The sequence below is a fragment of the Triturus cristatus genome, chromosome 4_1 (assembly GCF_964204655.1).
Source record: "Triturus cristatus chromosome 4_1, aTriCri1.1, whole genome shotgun sequence".
NCBI lineage: Eukaryota > Metazoa > Chordata > Amphibia > Caudata > Salamandridae > Triturus > Triturus cristatus.
The window spans coordinates 913477006-913492937 of record NC_140585.1 but is presented as its reverse complement, the minus strand read 5'-3'; the positions used below and the strand labels follow the sequence as shown (position 1 = coordinate 913492937).

Here is a 15932-nt window from a genome sequence, read left to right as displayed (position 1 = left end):
CCGTGCCAATATGGGACAGTATTGCACGGTTGTTTGCAAATATGACATTCCTGTAAAATACAGATTTCAGCCATTAAGAGCGCAATTATTAGTCATTGCCACCCTCCATTTAGTTTCGAACTGTGTCATTGCATTTACATAATTCGAGCCCCAAACCACTCTGCTAAGCGCTACTATTGCCCTTCAACAAACCTCAACACTCTAATTGCAGACACAGCTGATTACTAGCTGTACCTTCCAGGCAGCAGCCTCTCGTTTTTACAGATAACGTGTGCCTTCAGCAACGCAAAACTTATTAACTAAAACTCCAACTTCTAAAACACATAAGGAAACCTGTTTCTCTTTCTTTTACTACAGACAAGCCAACCGCATTGACCAGTATTTCACTCACTCTTTTCAACACACCTGTCCATAGTTGAAGAAAACTGGTTCTAAAGCTAACTGTGATTAGTATAAACATATCTTAAGAAAAATACATAAGTGGTGTCATGTAATACAGGACTGTATAGCCATCTCGGGGTTCTGGGGCTATCGTAAACCATAAGGCTGACTGCCAAGTTGTTTGTGGATGTCACCAGTAACCCAAGGTGGTGGTATAGAACCGCACTGGCCTAGTAGTTGGTACATTTATCCAGAACCTAAGATGGCAGAAGAGGACCATATTACACATTACCAGCTCCATGAGATTTATATTGCATGCTTAGGCCATGGGGGTTGGTCGCAAAGGAGCAGGGCCTGGCCCTCCTGTGCACGGCAAAAAGTTCTGAGGAGTTGTGATTGTGCACAAGAGAGGGTGGGCGCAGGGATTCGCCTCTTGTGAGTCATGGTCCTTACCCACACTCAAACAATGGTTATAAACAGTTTGTTACATTCGTCACACACACATGCTACACACACAAGTACATTTATTTCTTTAAGACATTGTAAAATGCACCAACTCCTCAATACACACGCATATGTACATATTTCTAATAAAGAAGTGTAGTTTATATAATACATAAAATGCATACGTACATCCCTTTATATCAGAATACTTGTGCTGACTTCACCTCCTGATTTGGTCTCCAGGTCGCTTGTGGTACAGTCCGCATGGATGTCCGGCCCCCGGCTTCAATGAACTGCCACCCACGGCGGATCCGACTGAAGCCCTGGCTGATTGCCCAGGTGAACAGCGGGCAGTACATGGGCCTCCAGTGGGAGAACCAGGAACGCAAACTCTTCCGTATCCCCTGGCGCCACGCAACTCGGCACATCCCCATCCAGGATGATGAAAACACCATCTTCAAGGTAAGCTTCTACGCAAGGTATTCCTTTTCTCTGATATTGTGGTGTGTTGCGTTTTTTTAAATTCCATTAAAAGAAATCTTATCTGCATTGTGCAGCAAACCGATCTCACTCAGCACAGCTCAGTTGGATTAATTTTTAGAAACATGTTACACTTCTGTAGAGCACGCCAAACTGACCAGTTATATTTTGAAGACCTCTACCCTGACTGGCACCTCATGAAGAATGCTTCCTGTTTACACTTGCATGTGTGATTCTTCTTCATGCATGTCTCCTCCGAGGAATCTACGTATATTTTGGTAACCAGGGGAATTGGGAAGAACTTATAACTGTCATTGATGAACAAGCTCCTTACCTTAGGTAACGCCTTATCGGGTAAGTAATCTAGCTGTATATTCCTTAACTTTAAATTTCCCAGATGCCCGACTGAATCAGAAGATTTTTCTGAGCGCGTTTCCCCTGCGCGCTGGTAGGTGGCATCGGTCGGCTCCACGTGACTTCGTAGTCGTCTGCGCTGTAGTGATCGTGTCACCTATATAGGCGCCACCTCAGTATGCTGACATCAGTTACTTTTTACGACTTTCCACGCCAGGAGCGCGGAGACATGAAGTGCACTGACATTGGTGTGTTTTTGAACAACTGCGGAACTAAAAAGGATTAGGCCAGACCCTAGAAACCTGTCTGGAGTGTGGTAAGGATGCGTGGGTCGGTAAGGATTCTGTGGCTAGATTATGTCTCTACCAGATAAGGTTTTACCAAAGTTAAGTAATTTGTTCATCTGATAGGGACATCTAGCCACAAATTCCTTACATTTGAATATATACCCAAGCAAAACTGTTCCCAGAAGAGGGACTGCGGACCAGTTACACCAGAAAATCCTGCAGGACAGAGCGGCCAAGGAGGCCTTCCCTGCGGACTTGACTAACAAGGCAGTAATGCTTGGTAAACGTGTGCAGAGATGTCCACGTTGCTGCCTGACCAATATCCAGGACTGGAACTCCACGTTGCAACGCATTGGTGGCAGCCTTAGTGCTGGTGGAGCAGGAGCAGCTCCTCCATGTGGGTGGAGGAGCGTCGCTCCACTGCTTTCTCGCAGTGTGAGAAGCAGAAACATAAAATGGTATTATGAATGCCATTTAATGTTTCTGCTTTTCGCATTACGAAAAGGCAGGGTTAGGTTTGGGGGCAGGTGGGGGAGCGGTCCGGCTCCAGGCAGGGAGGAGTGGCTAGCCCACTGTTGTGGGTGCTGAATGTTTGTTCGGCCCCAGGGCAGACCAAACCAGTCATGCACACTCTGCATTTTCTCTCGGTAGGCTGCATGCAGCCTACAGAGAGAAAATGGCCTCCCCATAGACGCCTGTGTGGTCGGCGTCCCAGCCAATCACAACGCTGCCACTGCAGCATTGTGATTGGTTTAGGGAAGGGGAGGGAGGCTGCCTGCTTGCTGTGCGGAGAGGAGAGAGGAGACGCGACACAAGACCAGAGGCGAAGGTAATTATTATTTTTTTCTTCTTAAATTAACCCCTTCCTCCCCGTGTGAGCCCCACGTCCCCCCAACCGCGAGTCATGCTGGCCGCGACTGTGGTGGAGTGAGCCCTTAAGCCTTCAAGAGGCTGCTTTTTTGGCCAGAGCATAGCAAATGGTGATGCAGAGGATGCCCCATCACGATATAGTCCTCTGATAACACTGCACAACCTTTAGTGCGATCAAGGTAGCTCTTTTTGGTCCAGGCGGTGGAGTTGCTCCTCCTCCTTTTTTTTTTTTTTTTTTTTTTAAAGGGATGCAGAGGAGCTTATAAAGTGGACAACGTGACAGATTGCTCCACACAGAATGGCGTTGTCACTTTAGGGAGTAAAGAGCCCCTAGGTTGAAGCACCAATTGATCAGGGAATATTATCAGGTAAGGAATCTTGTAAGACAATGCGTGCAATTCGGTCACCCTCCTGGCAGATCCAATGGCTACTAAAAAGGTTGTTTTGATGGTAAGCATCTGGAGGGGCAGTTGTGTAAAGGTGTGAATGGAGTACACGTCCGGAAGGTGACCACCAAATTAAGGTTCCACTGAGGCATAATGAAAGGGGAAGGTGGAAACATATGTACAAGACCTTTGTGGAATCTATTTACAATGGGGGATTTAAATAATGAGGGTTGGTCTGGCAGCCTCAAGAAAGCAGACGGGCCGGCAAGGCACCCCTTCACATTGCTCAGAGCAGAGTCCTGCTGGGAAATTTCAAAATAAGAAGCAAAACACCCAAAAGGGAAGCATAAAGAGGGTCATAGCCTTTTCTGTACAATATAATACAAATTTGTTCCATCGGCATGCGTACACGGTCTTGGTGGAGGAAGGCCTGGCTGCCAAAATAAGATTACAAACTTCAGGAGGAAGGTCAAATGCTAACAACTGCTGGCGCTCAATATCCATGCAGGAAGGCGTAGAGTTGACCGGTTTGGGTGGAGGGCCCTCCCCTGCTGCTGCGACAGAAGATCCTCCTGGAAGGGCAGCCTGATTGGAGGATTGATGCTCAATTGGAGAAGCTCAGTATACCAGACTCTCCTTGCCCAGTAGGAGCCACAAGAGCGACTTGGGCCCGGTTGCTCCTGATCTTCTTGAGCACTCTGGACAAGAGTGGTATGGGCGGAAAGGTGTATAGAAAGCCTGAGCTCCACTCAAGATCAAAAGCATCTGTGAGCAAGAACCCCCTTGGAAACTCCAGCGCGCAAAACTTCTGATGTTGCATGCTCTTGGCGGAAGCGAACAGATCTAACCAAGGCGCTCGCCACTGCTGAAAGAGACCATGTGCCACCTCTGGTTGGAGACACCATTCATGATCACCTAGGTATTGACGGCTGAGTTTGTCTGCCCTCACGTTCAGAGACCCTGCCAGATCTTGAAGCACCAGGGATATGCCCTGCTGTTCCAGCCAAGTCCAGAGCTGCAGGGCCTCTTGACGAAGGGTCCATTACCCCACCCTCTTTGTTGCTTTACCAAATGGCAGTAGTATTATCCATATTGTGAAATTCCCTGGGCAACCTCAACACATTAAAAAAAAAAAAAAAACGAAAAACAGAAGAGAGAACAGACACACCTAAAGTTAAATGTACCAAAAATACCTTTTTTTTTATTGATAATTTAAGTAGGATTCATATTCACAAATAAAAGCAACCCACATACATGCCACATTCATCTATCTACTCATTCACACTGATCAATCCCCCCCCAAATGTTTTAGTATATTTTCATACTATCAGATTCTCATAACAAGAGTATGCTGGACGGATTCGTATACATATATAAACTTGATGATATAGATAACAATCTCTGTATTACACAAATATGAGCCTCATGGTTAGACTTTAAACATGATACAATATATCTGTCATGGAGCGATTGCAATTCCCGGGTGGTTACATGTCATCTACGCGCGTTTCGGCATATACATGCCTCCTTCAGGAAAGCCACCTCAGATGCAGGTATTCTCTGTAGAATTAAACATATCGACTTTTTAAGGTGTCTCTTCTCTATGTTAAGACTTAAAAACCTAAATGCTACAGTTAACAATTCTAATAAAGTGCTCCACATTTAAAAACCTTAATCTTGAACAGGAATGTCCAGATGAAGTAAAACAAGTGAAGAGAATGAAAAAAAGTGTGACTGATTCACAGAGACACTGCAGGTGCTCACTCACCTGTGTGTGTCGGCCATGGTCTAGCTATTCAGAAGAAAGACAAGATAAAGAAAGACCAGAATAGCTCTTGTATACAAATGTGCAGACACAAGTGCCCTACAAAGGTGTTGTACCTTTTTAAAGCCCAAAAGATCCATGTGCCTTATTCATCATCATCATATTATCTTTATTTCGACATACATATGTCATAAAATAATTAAATACAATCTAACAGAAATCATTAACAAATTTACAATGTAATCTACAATAAATAACATAGTTGACCACAATAGTAAAGTCCTCATCATTGCCTGTGAAAGATACTACTCTATCGTTGTTATCATATACAATGAAAATAATATCATTGGGAGATTAAACTTCTTCTAATGTTCCACATTGCAACTAAGAATTTACTGACAGCAAAAACAGTCAATGGAGATAAATCTGATTTTAGAATACGATATGCATCCAGATGTTTCCTAAACCCCCATTTTCTGCATATAGGAACAATCCACTTTTTCCTGGGCCTCGTATAAGAGGGACAGAAAAACATTACATGGATATCGTTCTCCAACTTTTCTGAACAGGCAGGACAATTTAAGGTAGTTGGTGGGTGCCATCTACTCGTAAGAGCTCTGATTGGTAGGGAATTGTATCTCCATTGAAGGAACACTTTCCTGAGACCAATAGGGTTAATGTCATCTAACACTGTCTCCAACTTGTAGTAATCTTTCACCAATAAGAATGAGCTTGTCATTGAGCCCGCTTTAACACTTGATAGGTGAACAGACAGATTACATTCATAATAGATGCTGGCCAGATTCTTACGAGATATATTCCTACAAGCCTCTTCCGGATTGGACCATAATAAAGGACAACCCAATCTCTGAAACTCATTCTTTATGTAATTTATCCAAGGGAGTTTCTGTATAATTGGATATTTTAATAATTCCGCAAATTCTTGCCGATAGATGGTGAGTTCTGGGGTTACCCATAAACGCCTCCAAAAAGATAGGGGCTTTAAGCCTAGTTCCTCCTTTATCGATCTAATTCCCAAGTCAAGCCTGAGAGGCAGAAGGGGGGAACTGGTAGGAAGGGACAGTAAATTCCTAAGGAACTTGTTTTCCGTTGCAACAATTGCAGGAGCACAGTCGTGTCCCCACAACTCGCCGCCATAGGTTACTACCCCACGAGCCTGGATTTTATAAATCTCAAGTGGGGGACCAATAGGTTTTATCTGGAATTGATTCCAGAGTTTAATAATTCCCCCAGCCTTTTGAGATAACTTTAAATGGGATTTAATCTGATGTTGAGTCCAGGCCAAATTTTCATTTAGGGTCAGTCCCAGATACTCAAACATCTGGACTCTTTCCAGGGTTACACCATCTATAGTCGGATTTGGGCGAGAGGTCTTGGGAGGATTAAAGACCATAAACTTTGTTTTGGCTGTATTTATTTCCAGCCCCCGTTCATGACAGAATGAGACAAAGCCATCCAAGACTCGCTGTATGCCCATAGGTGACTTAGCAAGTAGCAGGGTATCCTCAGCAAACATGATCACTGAGATCCCTGTGCCAGCAAGTCTTGGTGCGTCTCTGTTGGTAACCTTATTCAAGTGGGAGATGACTCCATTTACATAGAGACAAAACAGGGTTGGCGCCAGGACACAACCCTGTCTTAACACCCCTTTGAACGGGGAAACTAGATGATAAATTTCCATCTCCTCCACATCTGACCCTTGCAAAGTTATTAGTATGAAGTCGTATTATAATATCCAAGAGTTGTGGTGGGATGCCTAGGTCCCGTAGTACAATCCAGAGCTTCATACGTGGGACCAAGTCAAAGGCCGCACGAAGATCTACAAAGACGGTATATAGGGAACCACCCTCAACCGCCTTCCAAAAAAGCATCATTAGTCTGAAGATTTGATCAGTAGTTGAGACACATTTTCTAAAACCCGCCTGATGGTGGCTGAGAATCTCAAATTCCTCGACCCAATCCAGGAGACGATCTAAAATCAACCTCGCAAAAAGCTTCTGGCCGACATCTATTAAGCCGATGGGCCTATAATTTGCCGGGAGCAGAGGCGACCCCTTCTTGAAGATAGGGACTACCTCCGCTCCAAGCCAAGTAAAGGGGACCGACATACCCTCAGCAATTGCGTTGAATATTGCTAAAAGATACGGCGCCCATACCCTGGGCTGGTGTTTATAGAGGTCTCCAGGGACCCTATCCAGCCCTGGAGCTTTACCACCAGGAAGCCTAGATATAACGGTCAAAACCTCACCCAAGGTAAAGGTAATCACTGGAGTGTCGGCAACATCACTCGTCAACAATCGTGCCGATAAAACCTCCCCGCAGGAACGGTCCCCCTTATAAAGCATGCTAAAGTGATCTTCCCATACTTCTGGAGCAATATTCGGGTTAATTGCTGGATCGGGTTCAACTGAACCAGTAGTCACAATCTGCCAAAACCTCTGAGTCCCTATTAGCTAAGGCAGTTGTAAGAGCAGCCAAAGTTCTCATTACCCCATTCAAGCTTGGCGTGGTGGAGTCGATGTTGATAAGCACGTCTCTTAAGTTGGATGATTTCCTTTTTTGAGTTTTCTTTTAGAGCATCCAACAATTCACTCTTCGCTAATCTGCATGCCTGGTTATACCAGGAGTGCTTTCTTCGAACAATTCTTCTACTGGGAACTACGGGGTTTAAAATATCTATTAGGGTAAGAAATAGTGCCTTATTAAGTTCACCCTGTTTTCGAAAGAAATCAGACTGGGGTTGTTCTTCCATGAGAGCAACCATATCTTCCAGAGCTAAACTAACACTAGCATATATTTTTGCCAAGTCATCTCGGTTACTCTCCAATTTTTCCCATCTTACCCTACGTCTATTGTTAGAGAGAGTAAGGCTGTTAGTTTTATTAGGTTGGAATAGGGCTTCACCCTTGCGCAAGGCTGGTAGTAGAAAGTCCAAGATTAGGGGATTGTGGTCGCTCTCTCCTCTAGGGAGCACCCTGAAGTCCTGGACTCGACTCCACTCCTTGCATTGGACAAAAATGTAATCAAGGCGAGCCTCCCTACCAAATTTATTAAAAGTGGGCCTGGAGGGATTATCAGATTTTGTTCGTCCATAACATGCTCTGATCGAATGAGCCAGTGCTAGAGAAGTAACTTGGACAGCCAAAGGTGCCCAAACTCGTACTGTGGGGCCTGAGACAGATGGAATTTTCCATAAATCATCCTCCTCCTGGTTTATGGCTTCCAACAAGCCTTCGAGTGGTTCAAAGTGAGAGTTAAAATCTCCACCCACCACTATCAGATTATCGTCCGGAATATTGATCAATACCGTAGATAACTCTTCAATGGTCCTTGATTCAGCAGAAAAACTGACCGGTCTTGAATAAACATTAATCCAGGCCATTCGAAGGCCGGAACGCCAGTCCAAGAGTACACACTGGACGTCCTCAGACCCTGTATTTAGAACAGTAGGACTACAACCCAGATGGGTAGCGACCCAAATTGTTAAACCCCCAGATGGTCGGCCCCTTCCTCCCCACCTAGCTGGGACTGAGAATGAAGCAAACCCCAAACGATGATGCTCTTCCCTGGCCCATAGTTTCCTGGAAACAGCATATGTCTTGGAGGTCTATAAATGAGCCCCAATCGGGGCAATTAAGCTTGTTAGAGAGACCAGCTATATTCCAGGAAAGGATTTTTAATGGAGGTGGGCAACTATGAATAGCAGGGGACTTTTCGAAAGGAACTTCAATAGTTGGGTTCGGGGTTAGTCTATAATCCCTCGTATCAAGAGGTGAGGCCACCGGGTGCAATTTTATACCATCAAGGTCAACTCTCCCACTCCCGTTCTCCAACTGAAGTCAATCAACCTCCTCAAGGCAACTAAACCTGTTATAACCAGAGAGGTCATCCCAAGTGGGGGCATTGTACCTAGTATGCCTATGCCTTCTAATTTGGGAAGTGGGTCCCACCCTTGTCCATTCTTCAATATTCCCTGAGTGGGCACCTGTATTTTGTGGTGGATAAAAGAACGATAGCGGGAGAGGTTGGATAACTGAGGCTCCTGTGTTCCCCACCCAATTAAAAATATATGACACAATCTGTGGATTTCTGAAATTCACCAGGACACAGTCACCCTTAATTTTCTTCGGGGTATTTCCCAGCCAGGTAATCCTCCTAACCATCAGGACATCAGCTCTCATGGTCGGAGGGCGTGGTCTATGAATGTTCAGCCAACTGGTCACTTTGTTTTTAAGTGAATCATGGGTTTCTAGATCCGGTTTAGCAATCTCAGGAACTCCACTCAGGACTATTACATAGGGGGCTGCCTCAGGGGGGAGGTTCACAACATTTTACCAAGTTCGTCTACCTAAGTCTTGGTTGGTGATGCCATAATTCTCATTAGAGACTTTCCCTGGTTCATTTAAATTTAATTTGGGTAAAGAAATAGAGGACCTTGCAGTAGATATTAATTGTTTGTGTGGGAGTGGCGGCATGACAACAGTGGTGGATGGTTCATTTGAGGAGGATAAGGGTACATCTATTGGGATCATTTTGGTAGCTATTGTGGGTTTTGACAGCCCTGTAGAGTTGGTAGCAATAGGGAAGAAAGGTACAGCCATGTTCGCTCGTGGGACGCTACGTATACCGTTGTCCCTTGGACAGTTATCAGTAACCCCAAAAGCCATTGCAACTTCTTTCAATCTAACCTCACTAGTATATAGTCTAGAGATTAGAGGGTCTAAAAGGGGTTTCAGGGCATTTGTGAGATCATTAATTATACGGTCCTCAGCTACACCACTTCCCATTCCCAATGAAAGAGAGGGAGGCTGCAATTGATAAAGGGTTTGCACAGGAGTTGGGGTAGGTATTACAATTAAATTTTCAGTCAATCTTGTATCCACTGAGGATGGAGTTAGCAATGAGGCGTCAGAAGTACAATCTATTCTAAGCTTTTCCCCCCCTTAAACTTCCTTGCACATTTCCTTTTAGATACAGCTCCCTTCCGAGTCCCTCGTGCAGATACTAAATTAAGTTCACTCTCCACGATTGGAACAACTTCAGGCAAAGGGACAATTGCACTCTCGAGAATCGGTTGAAGTGAGTCTCGTCGTGATGTTGTACTAGTTCTAAGTTCCTGCAAAACTGATTCGATCGTCTGGTCAATGCTGTCCATTAAGGCAGTGTGTGAATCATCCATACCACCCGGGGATCTAACAGTTGCAAGCAAACCCAGGGATGATCTTCTAGTACTTTCAATGCCCTCGGAAAGACGTCTTTCTAGAATATTTAGCTCATTATTCATTACTGAGTTAGCCCTCATAAGAAAACTATCCAGAGTACCTGACACCAGTGGGGTTTGGGGCACAATTTTCTTCCGCACACTTTTGGTTGACATTAGCACGTACTAATACCGGAGTGTCGACGGCAGCCAAGAGGGGGGGCCCGGTCTGGTCTTGACCGTGCTTGAACGGGCTTAAACGGGCACGCCCTTTGCCCGGGCTTCGGCCCGCACGCGTCCCGCGAGACTTAAGTGTAGGTAAAATAGGCAGAGGTAGGAGTCGGGAAGAGGAACCAGGTGCAGCAGGTGAGTGGTACGCAAGTCGCCCTGGTCCTTGCAGTCCCGAATGTGAAAGGTTCAAACTAAAAACACCGTTTCCTCTGAGAGCAGCGTGTCGTCGTCCGCAGCCGCCGATCAGGTCCTCAATTAAAACCCCAGCCGGTGAAGAAGAATGCCAAAGCCTGCGAGCGGCTCCCGCGAAGCGGGGGCCGCGAGGCTTGAAGTAGATGACGGGGGAGGAGTCGGGAAGAGGAACCAGGTGCAGCAGGTGAGTGGTACGCAAGGCGCCCTGGTCCTCGCAGTCCCGAATGTGAAAGGTCCAAACTAAAAACACCGTTTCCTCTGAGAGCAGCGTGTCGTCATCCGCAGCCGCCGGTCAGGTCCTCAATTAGAAGCCCAGCCGGTGAAGAAGAATGCCAAAGCCTGCCACGGGTAATTCCTTTTGATGAATCAGGCGCTTACCTAATAGGGATATGGAGAGCAATAGGCTTTAAATGGTAATCGGGTCCGCTCACAATAGATGGCCGTCTAGACTCCAACAAAGACCTCCCTCTTTTTATTCTGTTTTCTGGAACAGAAAACGAGGCACTATATGAAAAACATGTGGTTACTGATAACCGGGTATTAACAATAACAAAGGCTGAGATAGACATAGTTACCATGCCAATAGTGCAGTTCCGCTCAGGGCGGAAGTGCCAACAGGGAAGATTATCTATATTTTTTTCTTCTTCTGGTGATCCCTAAAATGGTTGGGCGTATAAAGGTATACCTGAAATATGAACAGTTTTAATCAGTTCAAAAGATGGCCGGTCCTCATATGTACATAAGGTGCGTTTTCCCTTTTAACCATATGACGCTATCACAAACCTGCAAAAACAACAGTTGGTGGACAGAATGCAGAACAATGTCATACATTCACCCCAGTACAGAGATCTGGGCCTAAATCCATCGTTTTTTTGCTCACCATGCCATTCCAGTTTGAACCCAGCCATATGCAAATCACTCTGACCCTGTGCCTCATGGAAACAGTCCAGCCCGAACTGCCAAGCCAGGTCCAAGCATCCTAGGACCGGTTTCGGGGTTTCACCCCTCTTCAGCCAGGATAGCTTGATTCCATTGGCATGGAGAGCACGGGACTCATGTCTGAGCATACCCATCCCACTTGGCGTGACAAATGCAAAAAGAACAATTGATGGACAGAATGCAGAACAATGTCGAACATTCACCCAAGCTAAAAGTGTCTTCTGTAGCCATGAAAGGGGCGAAAGGCAGACTGGAAATGTGTGCCCACTGAGAGGCACCCCTGTGCTCAGCTTGGACCAGGTTCCCAGTAGGACATTCGTTAAGGCCTTGTTGAAGGGAACAAGGTTTCTGAAGAGGAGACACCTGGCTGCAGGACCTCTGTCAAGATATTAGTCTTGACTGCCACAGAAGGGAGCTGAAGTTCCAGGACCTTTTACACCACCACAGGATATGATGCTCCCTCCTCTGTAGCCACGGTAAGCAGGCCATAATCTGGAGAGGTATCCAGTCCGCTGGTCCCGCCCAATTCTTCATACCAGTCCATTTCCTTATAAGGCTGATCTTGTAAAGGTACCAGCGACTCCTCCCAATCTTCTTCTATTCCTAGTTCTTCAGAATAAGGCTCAGGAAACGACCTAGGACCATAGGTTCAGTCTGCGCTGGGATCGTCGTCAGTAGGTGCTGATCTGGCTGGCTGGTGCCGCCACGGGGTGCCATGAGTCTTGGTGTCCTGGCCGGGAAAAGTTGCAATGGCACGATCGGCATCGGTCTGGATTCATTGCCAGATCCATGGAGAGGTCGGTGGAGCCGCAGAACCAAATGAAATGGAGCCCCCTCTTACCTCCTGGGGCCCAAAGGTGCACCAGTGGGGTCAGGCTGCCCAAAACTGACACTTATGGCCTCATAAATTTCTTGTCGTTGGGCAGGGGTCGCTCCAACTCCCGAAAAATTAGAAAGGCGCAGAGCCAACCCAGGCACAACTGAAGAACGAGGTCTTGAACGCCGAGACACCTCTGTCACGTCGGCCGACTGACGAAGAGACGTTGAAGCGCGCCATGACTTCTTGTGCCACTTGCCAGAATGGCCCAAGGACTTGGAGTGAGACGAAGAGGACTTGGGCCTCCTGGAGCAATGCCCAGACCTTCCTCTCAAACTGGACAGCGAGCGGGATATCCGAGGAGTCATACGACCCAGTATGAACTGCCTGGCCGCCAACAGCTTTAGGTACCGCTCCCTCAAACCCTTCTGAGCCATGGTCTGGCAGTCAGAGTACGACTTTGAGTCGTGGTTGGGCTCCAGGCAACACAGGCAGATGAGGTGCAGCTCCATGACTGACATGGCACGGTGACAGGCGCCGCACGGCTGGAGGCCAGAAGTCTTCCTAGACATGACAAAAATCCTAACACAGCAAAAAGGGGTCGAGAAAAGTTCAAAATGTGACCGAGGGTAGCTGTCTTCATGAATCAGCGCTTGACTGGCACGAAAAGAAATGACATCAGCGGACCAAAGTGGCACCTATATAGGGGGCGCGGATGTCACTACAGCGCAGACGATGCCGATGAAGTCACACGGAGCCAACCGACGCCACCTACCAGCCTGCAGGGTTATGGCTTGTAGAAAAATCTTACAGTTCCAGTCTGACATGTGAGACATTCAAAGTTAAGGAAGATGTCTCTATCAGATGTAGGCTGCTCTGAGAGATTAATGTCTGAGAGGTGTTATGGAGAATATATGATGCAGGTTCTGAATATCCCCTTGTTTCATCCTTCCCACTAAGAGGAAGTGATATATGTGGTATTGCCTAATGCTGTGGCATGAGCGTTCAGCCATTATTTCCTTTTTTCTTTCACCGCGGTCAAGATACAGGAAAAACACACCAGAAGACTAGAGTTGAGGGCACAATTGACATGCCGTATGAAAGAAGTTTGCGCTGACTCAGAGTACATAAGTTACTTTGACTAGGGGTTTCTTCTTATGTTCACGACTGATGTCAGCATGGGTAGGCATTAGTAGGTTATTGCTACTCCTTGCATGTCAGTTTGCTTCCCTTGCTCTAAAGGTAAGAAAGACCGTGTCAACAGCAGAGCTATTGACTTTTTGTAGTTTGATCTAGCCAAACAATGGCAGTTCCATCACTGCTACGGACAAAGTGTTGGACAAGCAGTCAACCACGTGATATTGTTGGATTCCTGTAGGGTAAGTGATGTCACTTCTACTACCCCAGGCATTTTGGCAAATGGCCTTTCATGCGTTCATCTCCTGAAATAATTCTATAAGCATGTTGATGAACAAGTAATTTATTGCAACAAGAGATGACACCCCTGGAAGGAATGTGTGCAGTTCACTGTCTTTAGTTCAGCTGGTTGCCAACACCCTACCTTCATCGAACAGAACCGTCTCATTATGAGTGCTCCGTCTTTGGCCCCTTTAAATCCGCTGTCTGGAATTACTAATACCGGGGAGGTTTATGGGTAACTATAGTGTGTGGGACTACCGGGGAATGCAAAGGGAACCCTGAGATTCCCTGCAACTGTGGAACTATCAAAGGTGTCAGTAATACTTGGTCTGATTTCCTCCGTGAATTCCTCATTTTCCGATATATTTCACCTGTTGGAATTACCTGTTAACCTCTCTTTCTTCACCACTGCTACCAGTCAAACCTCTCTGCCTCTCTCTCTCTCGCTCTCTCATCTGGCAGTCTCAAAACCCCATCATTTTAGCAACGTCCTTTGATCCACTGTGATCCATCCTCAAGAACAACCTAATGTTTGCCCCCTTTGGTTACCATGGCTGGGTCCTTGGAAGGTGATCTTACTTTCCAGATCCTCCTCAGAAAGCGCGGCATCCCTCTCGCTCTACAGAGAAATCCACTATCTTGTGGGTCCGATTGACTATGCCTCCTACTCGCATTTCGCCAAAGTGTACACATGCATTTGGGAGAGCAGAATTTATATCTTGAATTACAGAGTCAGGACTGGGGAAATATCACCCTCGCAAATGGAATCTGTTAATACAGGTATTCTGGCAACATCATGGAAATTCCGCATTGCAAGGTTTAGTGTAGCATAACTCCTTCTGCTTGGGGCCTCCCCCCTTTTTTTCCCTTCCCTTAATTTTTCTGGTCACTTTATACACCTCGACAGAGCAATCCTAGCGCGGGGTCTCTCCGTTGGGAGCAACCATGCGCTCTAAAAATATTAATATAACATGGTTAGGGGTACAATTTGTGGTTATTCCAGGGAGTTCTTGTCTTAAAAACACTAGGTGAATACCCTAAAACCTGCATGTTTGTGTATTCGCATACTCCTTGCAGGTAGTTGCCTGTTATTTAAATAATTTTAAACGTATTCTTGAAATGGGAAGAAAACATCCCCATGTTTTTCACAAGGGAGATACAAAAACATGTAATGTGCAAAAACGCATCTGCACAATTTTTCAGTATGCAGAATTTTGCACCTGGGTGATGTTCCTCTAGTGCAGTGTTACCCAGGTAGGTACTCCTGGAAGAATAAGACTGTCATAGTGTTCAATGTTTACTTTGAAAATTCCATAAGTAGTCGTACTATCCTCCTAACAAAGGACTATACATGGGGTAAATATTCCTCTGTCGTAGTTAGCTCTTTCTGAATCTAACCAAACATATTTTACATTTCTGCAGCCTACGTGTATGTAGTACGTGTTCCACATCCAAATCTGCTGAAACCTCCTGATTCTTTTCTAAACACACAGGAGACAGTTTAGTTCTAGGAAACCCGCCTCTCTACAAACACATGGATTTGTACCCCAGTTAGAGTATTCCACCTGGACATCAGCCAATGACAGCAAGAAGTAGTAGATGCTACCCCTGTCTTAGTTCTAAGAAGCTGCTTTCGATCTGCAGTTTTTACCCTTACACTACTTTATTCTCCAGGAAGTAGAAGGATTTTAGGGGCTATGGGAAGGTCAATGGGCCAAACCTTTGATGCCTATGAAGGGTAGAGCGTATGTAACGGCCGATATCCCTGGCAATTGGTAAATCAGCATCTATGGTGTTCCACCATCCTGTAAGCCCACCTAATTTCCTTGAAGTCACTCTCCACTTCCACCTACTGGCGCTGGCCAGCTGAAAGCTATTCTTGACGGCCTTATTTGTCCTTGTCACCTGTCCGTTGAACCCTGGCCTATACAAAGGTATACACTTGTGTCTAAATGATCCCTGAACCATGTTCTTGTTCACTTCGGCCAAACAGTTAAACCACATTGAACATCACCATTTATGCTGAAAACACCTCCCAAATAAAGTCCTTAATTACTCTCCCTACTGACATCTGGTCGCCTGGAGTGGTAATACAGCAACGTGTAGTGACACCTTTCCCACAAAAAATGAATGGTTGGCCTGATAT

General features: G+C 45.8%; 1 protein-coding gene across 1 annotated transcript in view; it reads left to right on the top strand.

Annotated features, from left to right (window-relative positions):
* IRF5 (interferon regulatory factor 5) overlaps positions 1-15932 on the top strand; it is a 164055-nt gene that overhangs the window by 84178 nt on the left and 63945 nt on the right. Inside the window, exon 2 of the mRNA XM_085653698.1 lies at positions 1069-1287. Within this exon, the coding sequence (XP_085509824.1) occupies positions 1090-1287 (198 nt within the window). The 5' untranslated portion in view covers positions 1069-1089. The remainder of the gene's footprint in view (positions 1-1068; positions 1288-15932) is intronic.